The sequence below is a fragment of the Centroberyx affinis genome, unplaced genomic scaffold, assembly GCF_046629955.1.
Source record: "Centroberyx affinis isolate AG114_WGS23_722 - 3 ecotype Tasmania unplaced genomic scaffold, CSIRO-AGI_Caff_v1 ptg005017l_1, whole genome shotgun sequence".
NCBI lineage: Eukaryota > Metazoa > Chordata > Actinopteri > Beryciformes > Berycidae > Centroberyx > Centroberyx affinis.
The window spans coordinates 1-21521 of NW_027282471.1; the positions used below are offsets into that span (position 1 = coordinate 1).

The following is a 21521-nucleotide window of genomic DNA, read 5'->3' on the forward strand; positions in this document are numbered from 1 at the left end:
CTTATCTAACTTAAACTTAAATACATTGATGTTGGCTAACGATACCTGGTAGCTGGCCGTTGGTCCTACAGATGCCGCTCAGTCCGCCGATAGCGGATTTGATTAAGGAGATCATGTTGTATGAACAGCAAACCGTCACTCAGTATAGTCGCTATTAGAGCATTTTATGCACTAGGTAGCTTGTTACTAAAATCATGCTCTGCACAAGGTCGCTGCCATTGCTATGTTGTACCGGTTAATCAACATCCGGTGTGCTGCTTTCTGCCCGCCGTGTGGATACAAGCAGTGTTCATAACAGTTCCCGAGACGCACAGCACATGATGAACACCAACATTCTCTCTCTCCTCTCTCTCTCTCTCTCTCTCTCTCTCGCTGGCAAATTTAAAAAAAAAAAGAAAAAAAAAAGTGAGCAATGCAGCATCCTCCATCAAAGCCTCTCCTGCATCCTTTTTCATTTGCAAACACTGTAGTTTTACACACGCACACACACACACACACACACAAGCGATGGTCTCCCGTGGAGGATCATTTCAATGGAGCGCTGCCAAACAGAACAAAAATAATTGAAGTAAACCAGTCTTGCTAACTGAGAGGCACATGAAAACGAGGTTCCCTCATTCCCGTGGAAGAATTTAATGCAACTCTGTTAGCGTCTATGAATCCTGAGGGGGTTTTCTTGTCGCTTTAGGGGTTCTGAGCAGAAAGCCGCTGCACTGTGTTTTCAATGAAATATTTATTCCTCTATTGAGGCGAGTCTGCCACTTAACTCGAGTGGCAGAAAATCACAAATGTTTTGCTGTGGGATATTCAATCGTAATATGAAAATAAACAACCTGAATGACACCGCCTCGCCCCTGTAATGCATTCACTGCTGCGAAAAACAGCTTTCAGCCCCAGCCTCTCTCTCCTCTCCTCATTTAGAGCGTCTTACGAGACGCTCCGAGGGAAGAAAGTAGTCCTGCTGAGCGCGAGGACAATCTGATGTCATCTGGATTCATCCTCGCTCAGGAGAACGATCGGGTTGAAAATCCGACACCGCAAAACAGAATCCATTTTCGTTATGCTTATTATCTCCGTATGATCTCTCAGTAAATATTTGCGTCGGAAAGTTGAATTCTTAAAAAAATCATGTCACTCATTTTCTTTTTTCATTTTCCTTTGAATGGTATGCTTAATGCAAGATAAACTGCAGTAACGATCTCTCTCTCTCTCTCTCTCTCCCTCCCTCTCTCTCCCTCTCTCCCTCGCTACAGCAACAGGAGCAGGACCCCACCAACCTGTACATCTCCAACCTGCCGGTGTCCATGGACGAGCAGGAGCTGGAGAACATGCTGAAGCCCTTTGGTCACGTCATCTCCACGCGGATACTGAGGGACGCCAACGGCCTGAGCAGAGGGGTCGGCTTCGCCCGGTACGCGCCCACACACACACACACACACACACACACACACACACACACACACACGCATGCACACAGACTCACAGCTAAGGCTTGTAACAGACAAAAACAGAAAAATGGAAAAAAAAATTGGCATTAAAGGTTTTTGCAGGACAAACTGGCTGATATCACATATACAGTATATGCACCGATGTTGTGCCATGGATGCCATTTAATAATCAAGCCAAATAATACTGATTTATAATTATCACACTATCACACAGACTCGTGTTTTAGATAATTGCAAGAGGCAACATTACCCTAAGCTGACTCCCTACCATTTACAACCAGAGGACATCTAGCAGTAATGATACATCTCCACACTCCAGTACCCTTGGCCCCTTGCCTCTCCTCCTGTCTGTGTGTGTGTGTGTGTGTGTGTGTGTGTGTGTGTGTGTGTGTGTGTGTGTGTGGTCTTCTCAGTTACACCGTGGAGTGTGCCAGTGATTAGAGTGCTAGTCAAGGCTCCATTCAGGGTCACTGGCTATGTGAAGAAAACCCTAGACACACATGGAGACATGCGTGCACACACATACTTACCACACACACACACACACGGTGTCTCTCTCTTCTCTGTTACTCTCTCTCTCTCTCTCTCCCACACACATACACACACACACACACACACCGGCTCTGCTTGCCAAGCAGACAATTAGTCATTGAGCTGTGATTGGGTGAGTAGAGCTGAATAGGGGCAGACAAAGAGGACATGACACACAACAGATCAGACTGAATGGAGCTTTTTAGCTGGGACAAAGGGAGAGGAAACCCCTTACAACACACACACACACACACACACAGGCGCACACACACACACAAACACACATTCATGTATACTTAAAGGCATTTTACTCACGTTTACACACACAAACGCACAAGAACAGATGCATACTGCAGGTAGGCATTTAGCACACATATGCATGCATTAACATCCACAGTCTTTTTAATAATATATCTCTCTCTCTCTCCTTTATCTCTCTGTCAGGATGGAGTCAACGGAGAAGTGTGACGTGGTGATCCAAAATTTCAACGGGAAATTTTTGAAAACCCCCCCAGGCATGGCAGGTAGGACCTCTCCTCTCCTCTCCCCCTCCTCTCCTCTCCTCTCCTCTCCTCCTCCTCTCCTCTCGACATCATTTACTCAGCCTCTCTCTGCGTTTTCTCTCCGCAAAGATGGAGGAGAGACTCATCGCCACATTGCGGAATGCTTGTCATGTATCACTCTGACATCATGATAGTGGACAGCTTGCATGAACGCTGCGCACTTTCTTCCCAGGCTGCAGGAAAGTGGGTTATCTCCCGCCTATCTGAGTACTAACATCATCATTGTTTCATAGGCTTTTAATGGAGGCTGCAGAGGAGGCAGCCTTGGTTTCACAGCGGTAGACAAATGTGCACTGTGTGAGATCCAATACAACTGGTTAGCAGGTCATTTTCTGGAGATTTTTTTTTTTTTTTTTTTACTCATTCCTTCTCTTACTGTCACATTTGGTATCAGAGTCACTGTCATTCAACAAGTAAACTGTTAAATTATCTCCATATTTCACTATATTTTCCCATGTTTATTTTATTTGACAACTGGAAACCTGTCAGATAAAATGTTTTATCTGACAACTTTACAGTTACACCATCTGTCTGTACACAAACCAGTAGGTATCTGTTGTTTGTGTTGGTGTGACAGTTATCAGCATCATCTCTCTCTCTCTCTCTCTCTCTCTCTCTCTCACTTTCAATAACTGTATTGGCATGACTGTTCATCAGGAACAATATCGCTAAAGCAGTTTACAAAATGTCAGTTTGCAAAAAAACAAAAAACAACTCTCTCTCTCTCTCTGTCTCTCACTCCGAAGAAGCTCACTGTGTTGATTTAGTAGGAAGATCTGAGTGACTAATTCCTTGACTGTACATGACACGGATTGAAGCACACACACACACACACACACACACACACACACACACACACACACACAGACAGACGTCCCCTAAAGGAAACAATCTGTCCCGGTTTGCCCCCCCATATAAAGAGCAAAGACTCGTTCCCTCTTAACACAGAGGGGGAGAGAGAAGGGGAAGGCTGGGATCTTGAGAGAGAGAGATGGAGAGAGAGAGAGAGAGAGGAAGGAGGTGAGCGAGAGGAAGGGAGGGGAGGGAAGAGATAGGAGAAGGAGGTGCGTCGAGGATGAGATCGAGGATGCCAGGAGGTTTGAAGAAGCGATGAAGGGTGTGTGGGTGTGAGAGAGACAGAAAGAGAGAGAGAGAGAGAGGGAGAGGGCCAAGCGAGTGACTAAATATGAGTGAGATGAAAGAGCCTCTAAGAGGACGGGCTGGAAGAGAGAGAGAGAAAGCCGAGGTGGAGGGAGAGCCAAATTGAAAGCGACAAAGAACGAGAGAGCAGAGACGGAGATACAGAGGGATCAGATAGAGAGACAGAGAGAGAGGAGGAGTGGTGCGTTGAAGAAAATGGAAATCAAAAGACAGACAGAAAGAGAGAGAGAGAGAGCTGTTCCCCGTGCCGTGGCGGTATGATTTGTGAGGTATGGTGCGCTGCTCGGTTTCTCACACACACACAGACACACACACACATAGCTGTGTACATATAAACTGTGAGGTGCAGTTGTGTAGTTTTGTGGCAGACAGGCAGACAAGTCAATGATGGATCATTCTATCCACCTCTGCATCTATCTGTATGCCTGTGTGTGTGTGTGTGTGTGTGTGTGCGTGTGACACTTATAACTCTTACTTGCCAGGCCCAGAAGTCCTCATACGGGCAAAAAGTGTGACTATAAAGAATTTTAAAAAAGTTCAAAATCGAAATTGAAGAAAACTTTACTGATATGCAGGTTCTTGTATGAAGTTATGAGGGGAAATGGTGAAATATGATGATTAGCTAGTAGCTGACTGGGCAAGAGAATGAAGCGCCAAAGATTGTTGCTACAATTCATTATTATATTTTGAGAAAATTCCAACACATATCTTTCAATTATACAACAGTTTCCAAACACTCACTGCGACTGGATGGGAGGCATTCTGAGGCTGCCAGTAACAGTGGACTGATGGATACCTCATTAATTTCACTCTCTTGCACACACACACACACACACACACACCCACACACACACTTTCTCTAACCACTGTTTGGGCTATTATGAAAGCCTGAAAAGAGGCATTGCCTATCTCTGCCAAGGCTGTCCAGCTCTCCATTGTGTGTGTGTGCGTGTGTGTGTGTGTGTGTGTGTGTGTGTGTGTGTGTGTGTATTTATGTATCATAGGCTGACCTGTCAAATTGCTCTGAGCCCATGAACCAGTGAAATTGGTGGGAGAGAGAATCTAGCAGGCTAGACCCTCTGTGTACTGATCCATCTAACACACACACACACACACACACACTGTTTACTGGCCTAATACGCAGAGAGAAAATGCGTGTCTCTGAAGTCAGGTTCTGTTGATTTATGTCACTGGCTTTTCTGTGCCACTGACTGTCAAGCCTGTGGCATTTCCCAGTCTGTTGCAACAACATCATGACAGGCCTTTGTGTTTTTTTTTTGTGTCTATTTCTATTTTCAGAGTTGTATTATTTTTTTTGTCTTAAAAGAAAATCGCTGCTATCGAGGGTTAATGTTGAGCGTTAATGCCGCTGTGCAGGTATGTGTGTGTGTGAGTGTGTGTGTGTTCCTCTGATTAATGCCATGATCTGTCCCTCCATGCTGATGTATAGACAGGCCACAGTCATATTTCACCCTCTGGCCGCTAGATTTATGCCTGCATCGATCACATGACCAGAGCGTCCATCAGCCCTCGTTAACGGGACGCCCATCGATCCTGGTCCACCCTGCAGTTTCCAGTCATAGAGATAGAGGATCTAGATGGGACATAGAGTTAAATAGCATAGGGTTTTACTGGGTTTTTACAGATTCAGTCCAACCGCGATCTCCTTCTTGATGACACGTTCGACCAATCGGCGCTCGCAGATTGAAAACAAATGAACGCGGACTTAAAAAAAAGATTTATCCAAAGATCGACCGACCTGAACTGATTTCACCCACATTTATTTTGATTTCTCGGGCCAGGAAGGGGGACACAGATCCACATGGAAGATATCACCGGGCTCTCTCCTCTCTGTTTCCCTGCCATCTATTGGGTGAAAACAGAATTCACGTTATTTCTGCGATTGCGGAACCGTCGGGCCTTTTTGTTGTTGTTATTATGAACATGAGCGAGTCTTTCCGAAACTGAGAGACAAGAGAGCCAAAAGCCACGCAGGATTACAGGAATAACACATGCAAATTCTGTTCTTGGGGGGGGGGGGTGATTTTTGCTTGAATTCTTCCTATTTCCTTTGTCTTATCTTTTCTTTTTTCTTTACAAATAACAATAAATCCCCGGAACAATAATAAATAACTTGCAAAGTTGAATTCATTCTGGGTTATTCCCCGAACTGCCAACACACACACACACACACACACACACACACACACACAGACACACACACTCGACCCTTCACTAAAGGTTCAGAGTTTCTCAAGAGATCTTGTTGATTCATACTCATTTGAGATTTGGTTATAATAAGCCCAGTAATACCAATACGTTCTAACTTTTTTATTGATGAATGACTTAACCATAACTGCATTCAGCCTGTTTTTATATGCGTTTGATGCGTGCCAACACAACCAAACTTGATAAACACCAATGTAGACCTGATCAGTTATCATCAAAGAAGAGATGGAAAAGAAAGAAAGAAATTAGCCCTTTCTTCGTGTTTTTCCTCTCTCTCTTCCTCATTCTCACCCTTTGCATCCCCCCATTCGTATTCCTTTGTCTCTTTCCCTCTCTCTCTCTGTCCCGCATCTCATCCCCCCCTTTCTCTGTCTCCACTTGCCTCCCCCTGGCATTTCTCCCTCACACATTTGTCACTCCCCTCCTCTTCCTCTCTCTATCCCCCTTTTTCTTCCACTCTCTCTGATCTTTCTCCCTCTCTCTCCCTCTATCTGACACAAACATAGACATTGCAATACTGCAATGTCTATGTTTGTGTCAGCTTATATGTTATTTGGGGGCACTTATCCAATACAAGGATAGAATTGGGTGTTAAAATTTGATGGTTTCTAAGTACAAACCAAATCCCATTGATACTGTCACTGAAAAAAACGTTAAAACATTCTAACTCTTGATCATGTTGATACTTTAATTCTCAGAGAAATAAACACAGCATAGGGTCAGTAGATTTTGTTCCCGCTCGTCTCACAGCCAATTTCTATCTGTGTTGTTTCAGCTTTACAATAGCAATCATTAAACATGCACTCCCTATCACCCAGCCAGAGACACCTCACAAAAAAAAAAATCATCCTTACTTACCCGTGAAGAAGAAAAATGGCTGCCGGGTTGCTCAGCCCACTCTTCTCCGATCACAAGTTTAGTGTGGCCAGACAGTTAGCGTTCAACTGTGGCTGCTCTCTGAGGGAAAAACGATGGGGGGGGCTGCCACCATTTAAACAAAAAAACCCATCAAAAAATCCATTTATAATGAAAAGTTTTTGGTGGATGATTTGGTCAGTGGTTGTCATCGCCAGCTCCCACTTCGTCAGCTCTTACTTTAGCCGGAACAGCCAGTGAAGTGGGAGACAGGAGGGAGACCATTTCACTTTTGTCAGTTATATCTCTTCCCAAGCGTCCTCATTCTCATCCTCATCCTCGGTTTTGTTTCATTCGATGGTACATTTTGTAACATTTTATTACAGTAAGCCTAGTTAAATACGAAAAAAAGCCCCAACATTTTATAAAAATGGTAATGGTAATAGCTATATAAATAAACACAGGGCTCTGTCACAGGGCTTTGAACTCTTTGATGCTGAATGTCTCAAGCAGAAAAGGGATGCGGCCCATTTAGCCCAAGTGAGGGATTCCACATTTCTTCACATTTGCGGATTGGCTCCTGCGTTTTTTTCTATCTAATGATTTCCCATGTTGCCAACTACTGGATTGAATCTCATTTTAATTGAGGAATTTCACATTTTTTTCCATTTGAGGAGTGACGTTTATATAATCTTTGATGTATTTATATAATCTTTGATATTCCTATTTCTCTCTCGCCCCAGAGCAGAGAGGGATATCTTGCTCTGTTGGAGATTTAACAGTTTCTCTGTTGCCCTGCAGTGGTTTGCTACATCCCATGGCTATAATCAGTAGTAACAGTATGTGCCCCGGGCACCGCTGTACAAACCAGCCGCCCCGCTGCCTGTATAGAGATCCTGTAAGTTAAACACAAAACACCAGAGAAAGAAATCCATTTGAAACCAATGAAGCAGCTCTGTCTGTCTCTGTGTAACTTTGTAGATCTTTCTCTCTCTCACTTATGGCATTGTATAGTACAGTCTCTCTCTCTCTCTAACGTTTTGTTTACATCGCCTGCTGCCGTCACGTCCTTCCTGTCCCGTTTGTCCCGTCTCCATGGCGACAGGATGTCAGTGTCAGTGTCATTTTTTTTTGTCCAAACAAAGAAGAATAAATAAAAACTGGAGTGGACCTATTCACTATTCAAACTATTCACAAGGCAATGATCCAGCACTGACATTCATATTTTGAAAATAAAAAATGAAACTGTTAAATGGGCTAGTGAAAGCCTTGGTTAATGAAAAACTCTGGCTGAGGTCTGGTCCAACTTGTGAGCAATCCGCAGTTTCTGAACAAACCCACATGTAGTTTTTGTGCAGCAAAGTGTTTTGTCTGTTGTTTGATGATTTGTCCTCGCCAACCTCCCAGCTCTCAGCAAAGACTGTTTAGTAACTACTGGGAAATGCACATGCACACACACACACACACACACACAATAACCTGATGCGTGGGTGGTTGCCTTTCTTTCCCTTTTTTCTCTCTGTCTCCATATCAATTTTTCAATTCAAATGTTCTTTATAGGCATGAAATACAAAATTACTTATTGCTAAGCAAAAAGAACAAATAACAGAATAAACAGATTCAGGACATACAATATGCATTTTTTTCAATGTTAATGTCCTTTAATGCATATTTTGCTGGAAGTGTGGCAGACTTTTTTTCCTCCTACAATATGTTGTTTTCAAAATGACTACATATAGGCCCTATCCATGTGTTACATTCCCCGACATCATTAACCATCTAGTCTTTGGCTAGTCTTTGGTGTTGCTATGTTACAGTGCATTCGTTCTCTATGAGAAGCACGTGCAGTGCATGCTGGGATAGCTTGTGGTGGGAACTGAGCACCCACCCGACGCGGGGTGCGACAAAAGTTGAGTTCAGCTTACTTTATGCAAATGCACGCCGTGTTCACCATGCGAGAACAAATCCATTTGGCCGAAGAAGATGACATTTATTGCGCAATGGCTCTACCGGCTTTCACCAACTTTCTCATTACCGGAAAGTAACGTTAGCCGTCCAAGCATGTCTTTTGAGGACAAATTGATTATAGCAGTGTCAGGATTTCCTGAATTGCGTGAGCCCTCTCTCCCTGCCTATTAGGATACTGATAGGAGCCATGCTGCCTGGAGGAAGGAGGCAGATATTGTCGGTGCCCCTGGTGGGCTATTAAGACGGATTTACCAGTGAACTCAATCATTAGCAATAGTTTTCCCTCAGTCGATTTGGATTGATTGACTCTTATTTCTCCAACTCCATGTCTGGATATTAAAAGTTTACACAGCTATCTAAACTCTTTTAATATCAAAATATTTGGTTGATTAACTTGCTACCGCTAGTCGATATGCCCAATTCATCGTCTCCAGTGGGACTTTGGCGTTACAGAGTTGTGAGCAGGGGAGCAGCGGGAGTCAAACTGAGCATTAAAAATGGCCTCTTCCTCTTCTTCTCCTGTGAAACGCAACAGATTATATTAATATCGCTGTGAATGGGAAGCTGAATAGCTGTGGCTTGTCATTGTGAGAGAGAATGAATACAAAGCGAATTGCAAAGTGTGCTGCAGGGTGTTTTGTGTTGCCTGGAGGAATACGTGATGTTAAGCAATGTGCAACGTGCATCTATGCTTCCACAACAGTGAGTTCTACATTTATGGCTGCCTGCGTTGCACACCATGCCCCTACTCAAGATCATCTTGATGAATGGGAGCCAATCATCAAAGCTGATTCTAAACTGATGCTGTTCCTCCAGGACTTGGAGAAGGAGGATGAGCAATGTCCTTTTATCAAGAGGGAAACGGTTGACTCTTGTGCACAGACTGAGACTGCTGAAAGCTCTGTCCCCGTCCTGCATCAACCTGAATGTTGTGAGGGAACAGAAGTCACTGTCCTCTCTGCTGGAGGTGACAATAACTCCACCTCAGAGGAGGTTCTCCCCGTCTCTCTTGCTGAATACACCCTGATTCACCTGCTCAAGGAAGGATCAACCAACCTGCTTCAGGAGTCCCAGGCTCCAGCCATGCAGGTTGAGGTCAAAGCTCAACCAAGCCTTGTGGTTGAAACTGTTAAGGACACCAAGGATCTGTCCGGTCTGACCCTGGAAAAAACACTTTCATCCGTCTAAGTGGTCAAACCTACAGGACCTCAGAGTTCCAGAAATCTGTACAAGAAATCTGCTGGCAACATGGCTGCAGCAGCAGAGACGCCACTCTAACAGACCTGCCAGACAGAGGCAGATGAGCCAAAGCCCTGCTTGACTGCCCTCTCACCTGCAGTCCACTTCTGAACTCCTCTCATCTTCCTATCCACTTTACACAAATGAACAACTGAAACATTTTATTTGAATACATTTATTTGCACACTACTGTTATAGTGTCTTTGCGCATTTCTTCAAAACACACCTTTATTCCTGCAGTTATGCGTAACCTGTAGCCTAAAGCAGTGAAAGCGTAATGGAATTAGTAAATATATGTTGGCCATTAACATTTTCTATGCCTCTATTAATAACAATATAATCAACATTTATTCTAAATGTGGCCATTTTAGTCCATTTTGTTTTTAATATACCACTTGTTTTCTGTAAAAAAAAATATTATGTTTAGTGTAACATACTATTTAGGACTATTGCAAAAAATGTGCAGTTTGCAACATTATTGCTTCTTATATTCTGAACAATCTGTCATTGATGCAGTTTGATTAATGATCATAATGATTCCAGTAATTAAGATTATTCATATTGAACAACCAAACGATGCTTAACTAATCATGGAAATGACAATGTTCCTGTCTCAGTGGTTTTAATGATAATGCTAATATTTGAGCAGATATAATTTGTTACATTCATAATATACAGCCTACACAATTCATAAACATACTGGTCATCCATCTTAGAGAGAGAGAGAGAGAGAGAGAGAGACAGAGATGTTGCACTTTAATAGGCTAAAAAGGCCTTGAAAGGCTACTTTTAAATGTTGCTGTTGTTGGTGGTTTGCACTGATTAACTGCCCTCAATATCAAAATCTGGGTATATTTTATTTGCAATCAGTATTGTACTTTGACTGGCTCACAGCACCGTTATACATGCTCACATTATGCACATTGGAAGCTAAAGGGAGGGGCATGCCCACTTGTCAGAGCAGAGTTCATTGGGAATGAACTTGAGATTTGCCTAACTCTTTCTCTCAAGTATCTCCAGAACTGAGAAATCTCCTCCCAGGGAAGCATGCCCCCCCACCCCCCCCACCCCCCCCACCCCAACAGGTATGATAAGGTGGCAACGCAACCAAGCTAACATTAGTTGTCAAAGTGAGCGTGAAGCTAGCCTAGCTGCAATGCTAATGTTAGAGTGACGCCAGTGTTAGCTAGCCAACTTAGCTCTAATCCACTTTATTGGTAAATGCAACAAAATCACTAAGTACTTGGAAGTACTATGGAAATACCATCTGCTGGTCAGGGGTGGGCAAAGTATTCAAAATGTGTACTTAAATTAAAGTAGACATACTTTGACAAAGAACCACCTCACTTAGACTGGTGCCTTGTTCAGTGGTCATCTCAAATATCACCTGAGTAGAAGTCTTACAGTATCAACTTTCAAATGTACCAACAGTAGAGTAAAAGTCATAGTCACTGTGACGGCTGTTGTAACGTTGTTGTCTTCAGCCTTTTTGCATCCATGCAATCAGTTAATGATCACACACCTGCTGCTGCTGGCTGCCCACTGCCCAGTGTTGCTCTGCTCAGTGATCTTGAACTGGGTTCAAAAGTGCATCGCCCACACACACACCAATCAGATTGTTCTTTTCGATTTGGTCGGGTTACTTTGATTTTGAGTGTGAACGCTAGATTTAATATAAATAAATAAATTGAAATTGTAAATGAGGGGGATTTTTGTAATGAGTCAATGTATGAGAAATGTTAATTTTAAATGTTATCGTGTAGAAGTCAAAGTATGATTTTATAGAATTTTTCCTTAAGTTCTACTATTGCTGCTGCTGGTACAGATTGTGTTCCAGTTATCTTCCTCATTCCTTGCTTATCTATCCGTCTTGCTGCCATTGCCAAATTGTGTTCAAGTGACATGTGACAGCAGACTCTGGTGTTGTGTATACTGTACTAGGAATTATTGAGACATTTCTTTCTCTGAAGTTGAGTAAGATTTCTTGTTAACTCTCTCTTATATTTAGAAAGCTATACTTGGTTAAAATGACTCACCAGGTATTAAATGATCTGAGCAGACCTGTACTGATTACTATCTGTCCTGACATCTGTGTAATTAGTGTAGTTGTCCTCTCTTTTCTGAATCTTTTTTTTTTTTCAATTTTTTTTCTCCTTGATGTGCAACAATTATTGGAAGTCTATAAAATGAGTTCTTCCACTGTTTTTCCTCTCCAGACCAGTCAGACCAGGCAGACTTATGAGATAGACATAGAATTATGTTTTGGTTTGCCAACATGGCAGCCAGGGGGTTCTAGAATGCTACTGCAACACCTCTATTGTTTTGAATTTAGGAAGATGTGTTTCTCTTACTCCTTCATACTACTACAATGCTATTTCTATCTGGTGCTCTCTCTCACACACATCCTCTCCTCTGTGTGTCTGTCTCCCTAATGGACTAGTTATCTATTGGATGGCTTTTTGGCAGCTTGCGCCCTTTCTATTTATTTGCCTCATTCTTTCACCTTCCGTGGCTAGTCAATGTTTGTGCTTGAGATTCCGTCCCTGCTTTTACGTTATTATAAGACACTCCCTGTAATGAAATTCTCAGCAAAAGCCTGTGCAAGAGGCACACTCATGTTGCAGTGTGTTAGTGATGTGGTCAAGTGCAGTTTTCATATGAAGCAACAAAAACCTTTATAAAAGTAATAATAACTGAACCTCTGCAGCATTCCTCTTGAAGACTAATCAGGTGGCAAGTCCAACATTACCATCAATTGCCTTCCATCATGGTATTTTAAAAGGACAGACTGGTAATATGGAATTCTATGATAAATTAAAATGTTCCCAATCATTTATACCAGTTCAGGGAGCAATCAAGTAATCACAGCAAGCTAAAGTCTAAGCCTTGTCAACAACCCAATATAGTTTAGGCTTAAGTCTACAATTTATGTTGGCTTAGAAAACTTATTGTATCTATATCAATTCAAGAGATAAAAAGTAGCCGACGTGGGCTGTGAATGTTTGATTTACCCGTCAGGTTGTTTGTCTTCTGCCATGTGGGCTATTATTTTGATTGATGCGTCTGTTTGTCGCCGTTGATTCACAGCGGGCAGGTTGGGCTCCTGCCGACGGGACGGGAGGGCCCCTTTTATACTGAGTGCAAACTACGTCATACGTCATTGACTGACCGGGAGCCCATAAACGAGTGCACCCTCTCATTTACTCCCTCGGGTTTCTTAGATCCTAATATTGAACCTGTCACACTGAGATTGTGTCATTGCTTAGAAGGTGTGTTTTTGGGGGGTCAACACAAAGCGATGGGCCTTTAAACGGGTCTGTCCGTTACAAGTAAAGTTAAAGTTGAATGTTGACCAAATGTTGAGTGTTCAAGTCTAGTGAGATTTATCGTGAGCAGAATAGTAAACTAATGAAGCATTGTGTTATTATAACTGTCAGCATTGTGGAAATTTGACTGGCTCCCTTTGAAAAACTCTCTGTCTGGTTGTCAACAGAATCAAACAGATTTAGAATGTAGAATTCCCCGCTGGATCTTGTGTCTCCATTGGTTGTACCCACGGAGGATCAGATCAGAGACTGTGAAAAAGTTTCAGTTTGGGTTTTGACTGAAGGTCTTATCATCACACAGCTTAAATCTTTCGGCTTGGTGTTCTGTTTTTTTAGTCACAACTGAAAGATGCATTATGGTACTTTTTGTGCTGTATGATGGTGACATAACTGCAACCTGTTTGTTTTTGAGAGCATCTGTGGAAAGTTTTCCTGGAATTGCGCTTAAAAGTATCTGTGGAGTCTGTGATTTTGGATACAGGCAAGTTTTGATTCAGGAAACTGCTTTGGAAACAAATTAATTTTTCCTAATGAAAATAACATTTTAAGACTCCGACTACACTAAATGACTTGTTAAGATGGATGATTTTTGCAGTGTATCCCTTCAACTTTTTAGCCACTACAGATTAATTAATAATCAGTTGCCATTCCTTCACCATTTGTAACCCATTCAAATTCTGGCTTGTAAGGATAATTTTTTGCAATAGCCAGGAATGACACATACTCTAAAGGTGAGTAAGTGAGGATCATTGCAATTCCCAGCATCCGATCATTAAAAAAAGAAAAAAATCACTGCCTAGATGATTTAATAAAGGCTTTTCCTGGAAGACATTCAGTCATATTGGCTCTATCCTCCCCCCACCTACACTATGCACGTGCGTGCACACACACACACACATACACACACACACGCTTAACTCATTTGTTCTTGTTCAACAGATTTCACCAACAACTAATGGTTGTTTGACTTCAATTAATTCATATCAAAGGTGCGATTAGTCTGCTGGCTTTAGCTGATATGCTTCTTGTTCCAGTAAACATTAGTGGCAGCTAATGCCTCTGACCATACAACAGTGCAAATTAAGAGAAAAATGAATGGATGATAATTTTCTTTGGGGAGTCGAATTTCAAAGGAAAAACACATGATCCATGGTATGTATATATATAAATATATATATATATATACATACCATGGATCATGTGGATCATGTGTTACTATATATATATATATATATATATATATATATATAGTTATTGCGGAGACTAATCAAACAAAATGTATCTTCTGCTCAGGCTGTTGAACCTCAGTATTTTATTCTTCTTTATATGTTACTTAGGGGGGGTTGGGACTGCTACGGTAGCAGTGACTAGCCACTAGCTTCATATAAAATTTGAATTGTCCAGTAAAAAAAAATTGACAATTTCTCCAGAATCATTTGGGGACCTATTCTAAATTTGCTGCCCAAACAAATATTGGACTCCTGATACAGTCTGAAAAACACTTTATTAAAGCAAATGAGCAAATGAGGCAACAAAAAAGACACAAAAATATAGGTGTGTGTGTGTGTGTGTGTGCATTTCTGCGCAGCCTGGCTTACTGTATCATCGTTAGCCTTTCCCCACAGTGCTGGGCCAGTGTTTAATGGCTGGAGCTATTTCACCAGCCTCAGCTCAGATATAAAGGCAGCTTACAGCTAGAGTGTTATTGTTGTGTGTGTGTGTGTGTGTGTGTGTGTGTGTGTGTGTTCATGTGTGCCACTGTGGGGGATTATACAAAATGGAAGCGAGGAATACCTTCTCACCAACCACTGTCCCTCCTGCTGAAGGCTTGTTATACGTCACTTTTAACAAGCGCTGTCATTCTTCTAGAAGATTCCCTCTGTTCTCATGTTGCGTGCTTTACTCACTGGATGTTAGCATATGGCACACTAATAAACTGAATGAAGGAAAAGTACACAGTGACATTTTGGACTTCAGTCTGTCATTCTTTACCAGACACCTATCACATTATGAGGAAATACGTTTCTGCATTATTGTCTTTCGCCCTAAGAACAGCTTGTTAGTGTTGTTTGCGTTCCCAATTCAAACAATAAATGGCCCCAGCTATCCAAAAGCAAACAATGTTGTTTTTTTTTCAGCTCACTGAACTTTTTGCTGCCTTTGTGACAAGCCTGATGAATAAAAATAGATTAAATTCAAAATATCGAGGTATCCCTTTCATGTAAACGCCTGTGACAAACAATTGTCTTAGATCAGCGGGAGTTTCTGTTGTCTTTGTGTAGTAGTTTAGAAAAGGAGCAGAGAAGAAGAAGTGTCCTGACTATGAACTTGACAAGTTGTCAGCCAATCTGCAATGTTGCTTTCTCTGTCTAAATTGACTGCATTCTTTCCTTAACCCCTAAACCTGAAATTCAAAACTCAACTGAAAGCTAACGTTAGCGACGAAGCTAACGTAGCATTATCAGCGACTCTAGCCTACTTCTCTCTCTAGCTCTTCTAGTCAACATTATCATATCATTCCATGGCAGCAAGGTGACAGAGAGGCTTCTTTGGTTTTTGCGGCAAAATTTCTCACCTCAGCAACTTGCTCTAAGTCAGTTTATATGGAAGCTGGAAGCTAGCCCAACGGTACACATAAACATGGCCGCCACTCCTACCATCCAGCCTAAGTTCTGTGGGAGCAATATTTACAATTTGTTTTGTTTGGCACACTTGTGATAAGACTGTCTAAAACATACACACGCACAACCCTAAACAAATGATTATGTACCAAATGTATAGGCTATATGCGTGCATGGAGCAAAGAAGGAGGAGGAGAAGAGAGAGGTAGGGAGTGAGACATTGTGGAGACAAAGAAAGATAAGTAGAATAGATAGAGATGATAGCAGAGCCGCAGCCGTGTGGCCATGTGTTATTCAGATAGAAATCAAGTTAAAACAGTATAATGACAAAGCACTCCTAAATGCAGTATAATCACACAGCAGTCTGCGTCTCTGTCTACTTAACTAATCCCATACAGCCCCCAGGCCTTCCACACAGCTTTGTCTAAACCTTAAGCTCTGAATACTGAGATGAGTTTGTCTCATTTTTCACTTTACTGAGATGAAGAAGTAGTTTTCTTGAAGTAGGCCAGGTAATCACATAGCGTTTATTTTTACTTTCATAATGTTTGCATCTGTCCGCATGATGATTGCGATATAAATCAGAATCAAATATCTCCTTTGTCAAGAACGCCTCCAACCTCATGAAAAACTATACTTCTACATCTTCTTTGTGAGTTCTCAGGATTGTATGTCTGACCTATGAACCTCTTTGTTATTATGCTAGATGCAGTTATGGTGATCTATGAATTTTGACTTTCTCTACAGTTTGAAATCAGTTACTAAGGGCAAGAGTGCCAGCTAACAGCCTTGTGTAATTCATAACACAAACCCTAACCCTAACCCTGGTGGATTCTTAAGGTAATGTGTGAGAAAAATGGGTGGCTTAGTCAGACAATTACAGAGTGAAAACAACTGATGGGGTGGCAGTGCTTCAACATTTTGCAGTTACAGTTTGGGGCTTTCAATAGCTTAATATATTCTGTTGTATGTTTGCACTCGCTGTCCGAAGACCTAATATAACCATGCTGATAATTCAGATAAAGCATGGCTATCAGTGTTTTATTGGTTGCTAACTTGCCATGCATCTTCTATGGTGACCTTAGCTAACCGTTGAATGAAATCCATAATACCCAAGAGGGCATTATTTACTATGATCCAAGGTACGAAGGTGATGCAGTTGGTATGAATCTAGCCGATTATTGCTGTAATCTATTATCTATATTAGTATATAATCTGTTTATCATTTTGTGGAGGAATAAAGGGCTAGTTGTGGGTTTAGTTAGTACAAGTAGGAATGTACATATGTACTGTATGTCTGTATGTGTGCATGTTGGTGAACCATAACTGGAAATACAAGAAATATCCTTTGGTGTCAGTGAACAAAGAAGACAGACAATCAGCTGTGTATAAACTATCTGTCTTATCTGAGAGTCTTGGTTCATGTTAGGATGCTGCTTAACGCTGTGCTTCTTGAGTCATGCTCATGCTGAAGCATTGCCCAGAAATAGAACCCATTATACACGCCCTCCTGCTTTCTCACAAACTTTAAAGATAAGCTTTGTAAATAAATGTATACAAACCAAGGCCATTTTCTCCCTCTTTTTCTTTTTGCATAATCCCACACCAATCCAGCTGGTTCCTGCTAGTTCAGGAGCCTGGAGGGCATTAGAAGCTGCAGCCTATCAGGTTTAAGTTAAAGTTTGGTGAACTTTTGTACGGGAGGTCACAGTGAGCTAATCCCATTTGTAATCAAGGCTTTCTTCTTTCTCGGGTCCAGAAAGGGACCGCGTTGTCTTTGGAGAAACCGCTATTGCCGTCTATAGCCCCGGGGGTCATGCTGTGTGCAGTTATTTAGCGTATTAACTATGGCTGTTTGCTTTGTCGTTTGAACCGCGCTCCCCGCGCTTTGATGCTTCGCCAGTGGCTTTGTTTCCGTGTCAAGGCTGGTTGTAAGAGCTGTAGAGATGCTGCGATAACTCTGCCGTTGTTCAGCCGGATTCGACGTGGACGAGATGGATGTGAGAGCCGAAGTGCTATTTCAGGTCCAATCAATTCATGTTACGTTGTTGTTGAAGTCGCCGCATTACGCCCCGTCTTCAAGATTTATCTTTGAATTGTAATTCTTCACCTAATGAATGACATTTCACTCTTTTCTGCCATTAAAATGTCTGTTTCTCCCCGTCTCTCTCTCTCTCTCTTCCTGACTCACCCTGTAGCCCCTGCAGAGCCGCTGCTGTGCAAGTTTGCTGACGGAGGCCAGAAGAAGAGGCAGACCCAGGTCAAGTACCCCCAAAATGGCCGACCGTGGACACGGGAAGGAGAGGTGAGGCTTAAAACTGTTTGTATTTACAGTAAGTGTCCAAAAGCGCTCACCAGTGGTAGCTTTTGTAGAAGATCCCCGTCAACTACAGCAGTTTTTTCTTTCTCAGATGTTCTAAAGTAGAGTGGAAAAGGCATATTATAACACAAGAACCATGTTTCTCCATCCTAGTAATCAACAGATCATTATTTTCACCTTCTGCCAGCTGAAAAGAAGCAGCAACTCAGTTCTCACCATCAGAATGTGGGAAACAGTGTTGATTTGGAGAATGTTTTAACTGACAATAGCAACATTATCAAAGCCAAACTTGTGTTATTCTTGCCTTATCATAAGCATGACTAAAGTATAACCACAAACCTCTTTCAGGGCTTTTCCTGCTCAGCTTCCTAGCACAAGCATAATCATAATCTTATCATAATAACTCTAGCCTATGTCAACGAGTTTACAGCCCAGTGTTAGGCCCCAAAGTGAGAGTGGAATACAGTCACATACGGTAAAACTGTGTCGCAGCATTACACGGCTCACATGAAACGATGTGCTGCAGAAACTATTAGTCCGCTTTTTCATAAACTTGGAAAATCTGGCTCATTTTTGACATTTCACAATATAGTTTCAATGGTTTGGCTTGGAGCCCCAGTCGTTAAACATTTACCTTCTGCAGGGGCTATTATCAGCATTCATTTACAATAAAGAAAAGGCCAAATTAGAGTTGCTGCTGACAATATGAAAGCTGGCATATATAAATGCTATTAAATCCCTATTTAATATACAAGGCTTCTGCAATACCCCGATGCCAATTCATGCTTTCCTTTGTTGCAACTCCCACTTCCAGGCTGTCATCTCTGGAAGAAATTAAACATTGTTTAACGGCTTGAAAGCACATCGACCGTTGCACAATGTAGAGAGTTCAAAAAGTTGTTAGTGTCAATCCCACAGCACGAATTTACAGAACAAGAGAAAGTGAATAATCATGTAGCCGCCCACACGCCGAGTGCAGTGTTTTAAAAGTTTCCCAACATCCGCAGTGCGTGGAGGTTGGGAAAGAGCAGGGTGGTGGAGTGAGCGGAATGGAACCAGGCTGCAGCAGCGGCCGCCACAACAATAACAGGATGCCAAAGCCACAGTGTGTGCGTGTGACATCCGTGTGTTTTTTGTGTGTGTTTCTGCATGTGTGTGTCAGAAATCAGACATTAGCCTGGTCCGGCATAATAGGACTAAAAAAGGACTTATCACAATCAGGTGATTTGTCAGCCGGGCTTTAGTTTCACACAAATGAGCGGCGCTTTCAGGGCCGTCCTCCAACACATTCATCAAGAGGCCCAGGTCCTGACAAGCCCCACTCGGCCTTGCTGTGGAGAAGCGGCCATTCAGGGGGCTTATGTGTATTAACGGAGCCAGGTCTCTCCAGGCTGACTGATAGAGACATCTGGCCGTGGAGGTGCTGTGAGGCGCCTGGCCGCCTCCTCGCACTCTGTTACTCAGTCAGCCGGCCCTAATCTCTCACAACCCCGCTCTCCTAAATGAGTCTGGCCTTGGGACCGTGACACACACACACAGAAACACACACAGAAACACACATAGAAAACGTATCCAGGCACATAGACACACATCCGCACACGCAGAGTGATTCACACATTCACTAGAGCTGGCATTAAACACAAGTCAGGGAATTGTGTCCTGTCTTATACAATGCAATACAATGCAACTTTATTTATCCCACATGGGGCAATTTAAAGGACATTCGTTAAACACAAACATAAAATCCACAACATTTGTGGAAATAAACAAGTCAATGGATTGACTGGGAACTAGCCATGATACAGATTTTTGCTCAAGGTGACAAGTTGAATTCTTGTCCATCTGTAATTTACTTTATCTAAAATTCTGCTCCCAGGAATTATACATTTTTTGCCATTTGTTGTCATCAATGTGTAGCGCTGTTTGTTACTGCTCCTACAGTCTATATTCCCTCAGTCCTGACTAGAAACAGCGTTTGGGGAAAAAAACAAACATCGCGGCAGCAGAGTTCAGCATCGGGGCACACTTTCAACTCATCTGCCAATTTGGAGAGAGAGAGAGGAGCATTGTGCGGAATATAGAACAAGTACAAATGACTTCTGCTGGATTGCAGATAGAGGAGAGGGGGCAGACGGAGATAGAGGGGGGGAGAGAGACAGATTGAGAAAAAAACAGATTAGAATAGTAAAAACACTAGTGTAGCTTGAAGTTGAGACTAACATTGCCAGGAGGCGGTTACTCGTGGATGAAGATCTTTTTCAAAGCCCAATTGAGAGCAATGCAGTCTCATTCATTTAAACGGCACCCCGCAAGACAGAAGAAAAGAAGCACAGACAGAGAAACATGGAGAGAAACGTCACTTAATGATCAACACTCGACTTAATAGGGACAACAGCTCACTTAATAGAGAGGAGGAGCAGGCTGAGAGAACACTAAAACTAAAATATAATCCTGTAGCTTTGAGTTTATTCTGATGTTGCTGTAATGCAAAACCCAATCCCATTCATTTATACTCATCTATACTGAGTACTGTTGCTATACTGTAGCTAGTGGATAAGATTCTATAGGATACTATGGTAGGATACCCAGATACACACACAAACACACACACACACACTATGTGAGGACCATCACAAACATCCCCGAAAAGTCCTTTCTCTGGTAATTGTACCGTATTTGTGAGTACTTCTGAACCTGATAAGTACAGTTATAAGTGGACACACACACCAACATGCACAATCATTTTATTGTACACAAGTGCTTTTAACAGACTCATTTGGGCATGTTGAGCTACTGAGGAGATCATTAAGTATTCTTTATTGAGTGGGTGTTTGTGTCCCACTCGATTGTTTGGGTTCTCGTGTAATCTTGAGAGTGATTATTGTGCGTTTTGTTTATTTTACCTCATGAATCTGTCTGGCTTTCGTCTCTGGCACCGTCTTCGTCTCCACCTCTGTCCCTGTCTGTGCTTCCACTTCTCAGCTCTCTCTTTGTCTCTCTCTCTCTCTCTTTCTCTCTCTCCCTCTGTCTCTCTCTCTCTCTCTCTCTCTCTCTCTCTCTCTCATTCAATAACTGTATTGGCATGACTGTTCATCAGGAACAATATCGCTAAAGCAATTTACAAAATGTCAGTTTGCAAAAAAACAACAACCAACAGTATATACATTCAAACCATAATGAGATGATACCTGATTTAGTATGAAAACATGTGCTATTGCAATAGAACATAATCACCAATATCAAATGTAAAACAGTTCACC

The 21521-nt window shown here is 42.2% G+C and overlaps 1 protein-coding gene across 1 annotated transcript in view; it reads left to right on the plus strand.

Moving 5' to 3' along the window:
* Positions 1–1247: 1247 nt before the first annotated feature.
* LOC139666439 (RNA-binding motif, single-stranded-interacting protein 3-like) overlaps positions 1248–21521 on the plus strand; it is a gene marked incomplete at its 5' end in the record, with an annotated part of 40395 nt that continues 20121 nt past the window's right edge. The window contains 3 exons of the mRNA XM_071545650.1: positions 1248–1411; positions 2424–2503; positions 18140–18261. Of these exons, the coding sequence (XP_071401751.1) occupies positions 1248–1411; positions 2424–2503; positions 18140–18261 (366 nt within the window). The remainder of the gene's footprint in view (positions 1412–2423; positions 2504–18139; positions 18262–21521) is intronic.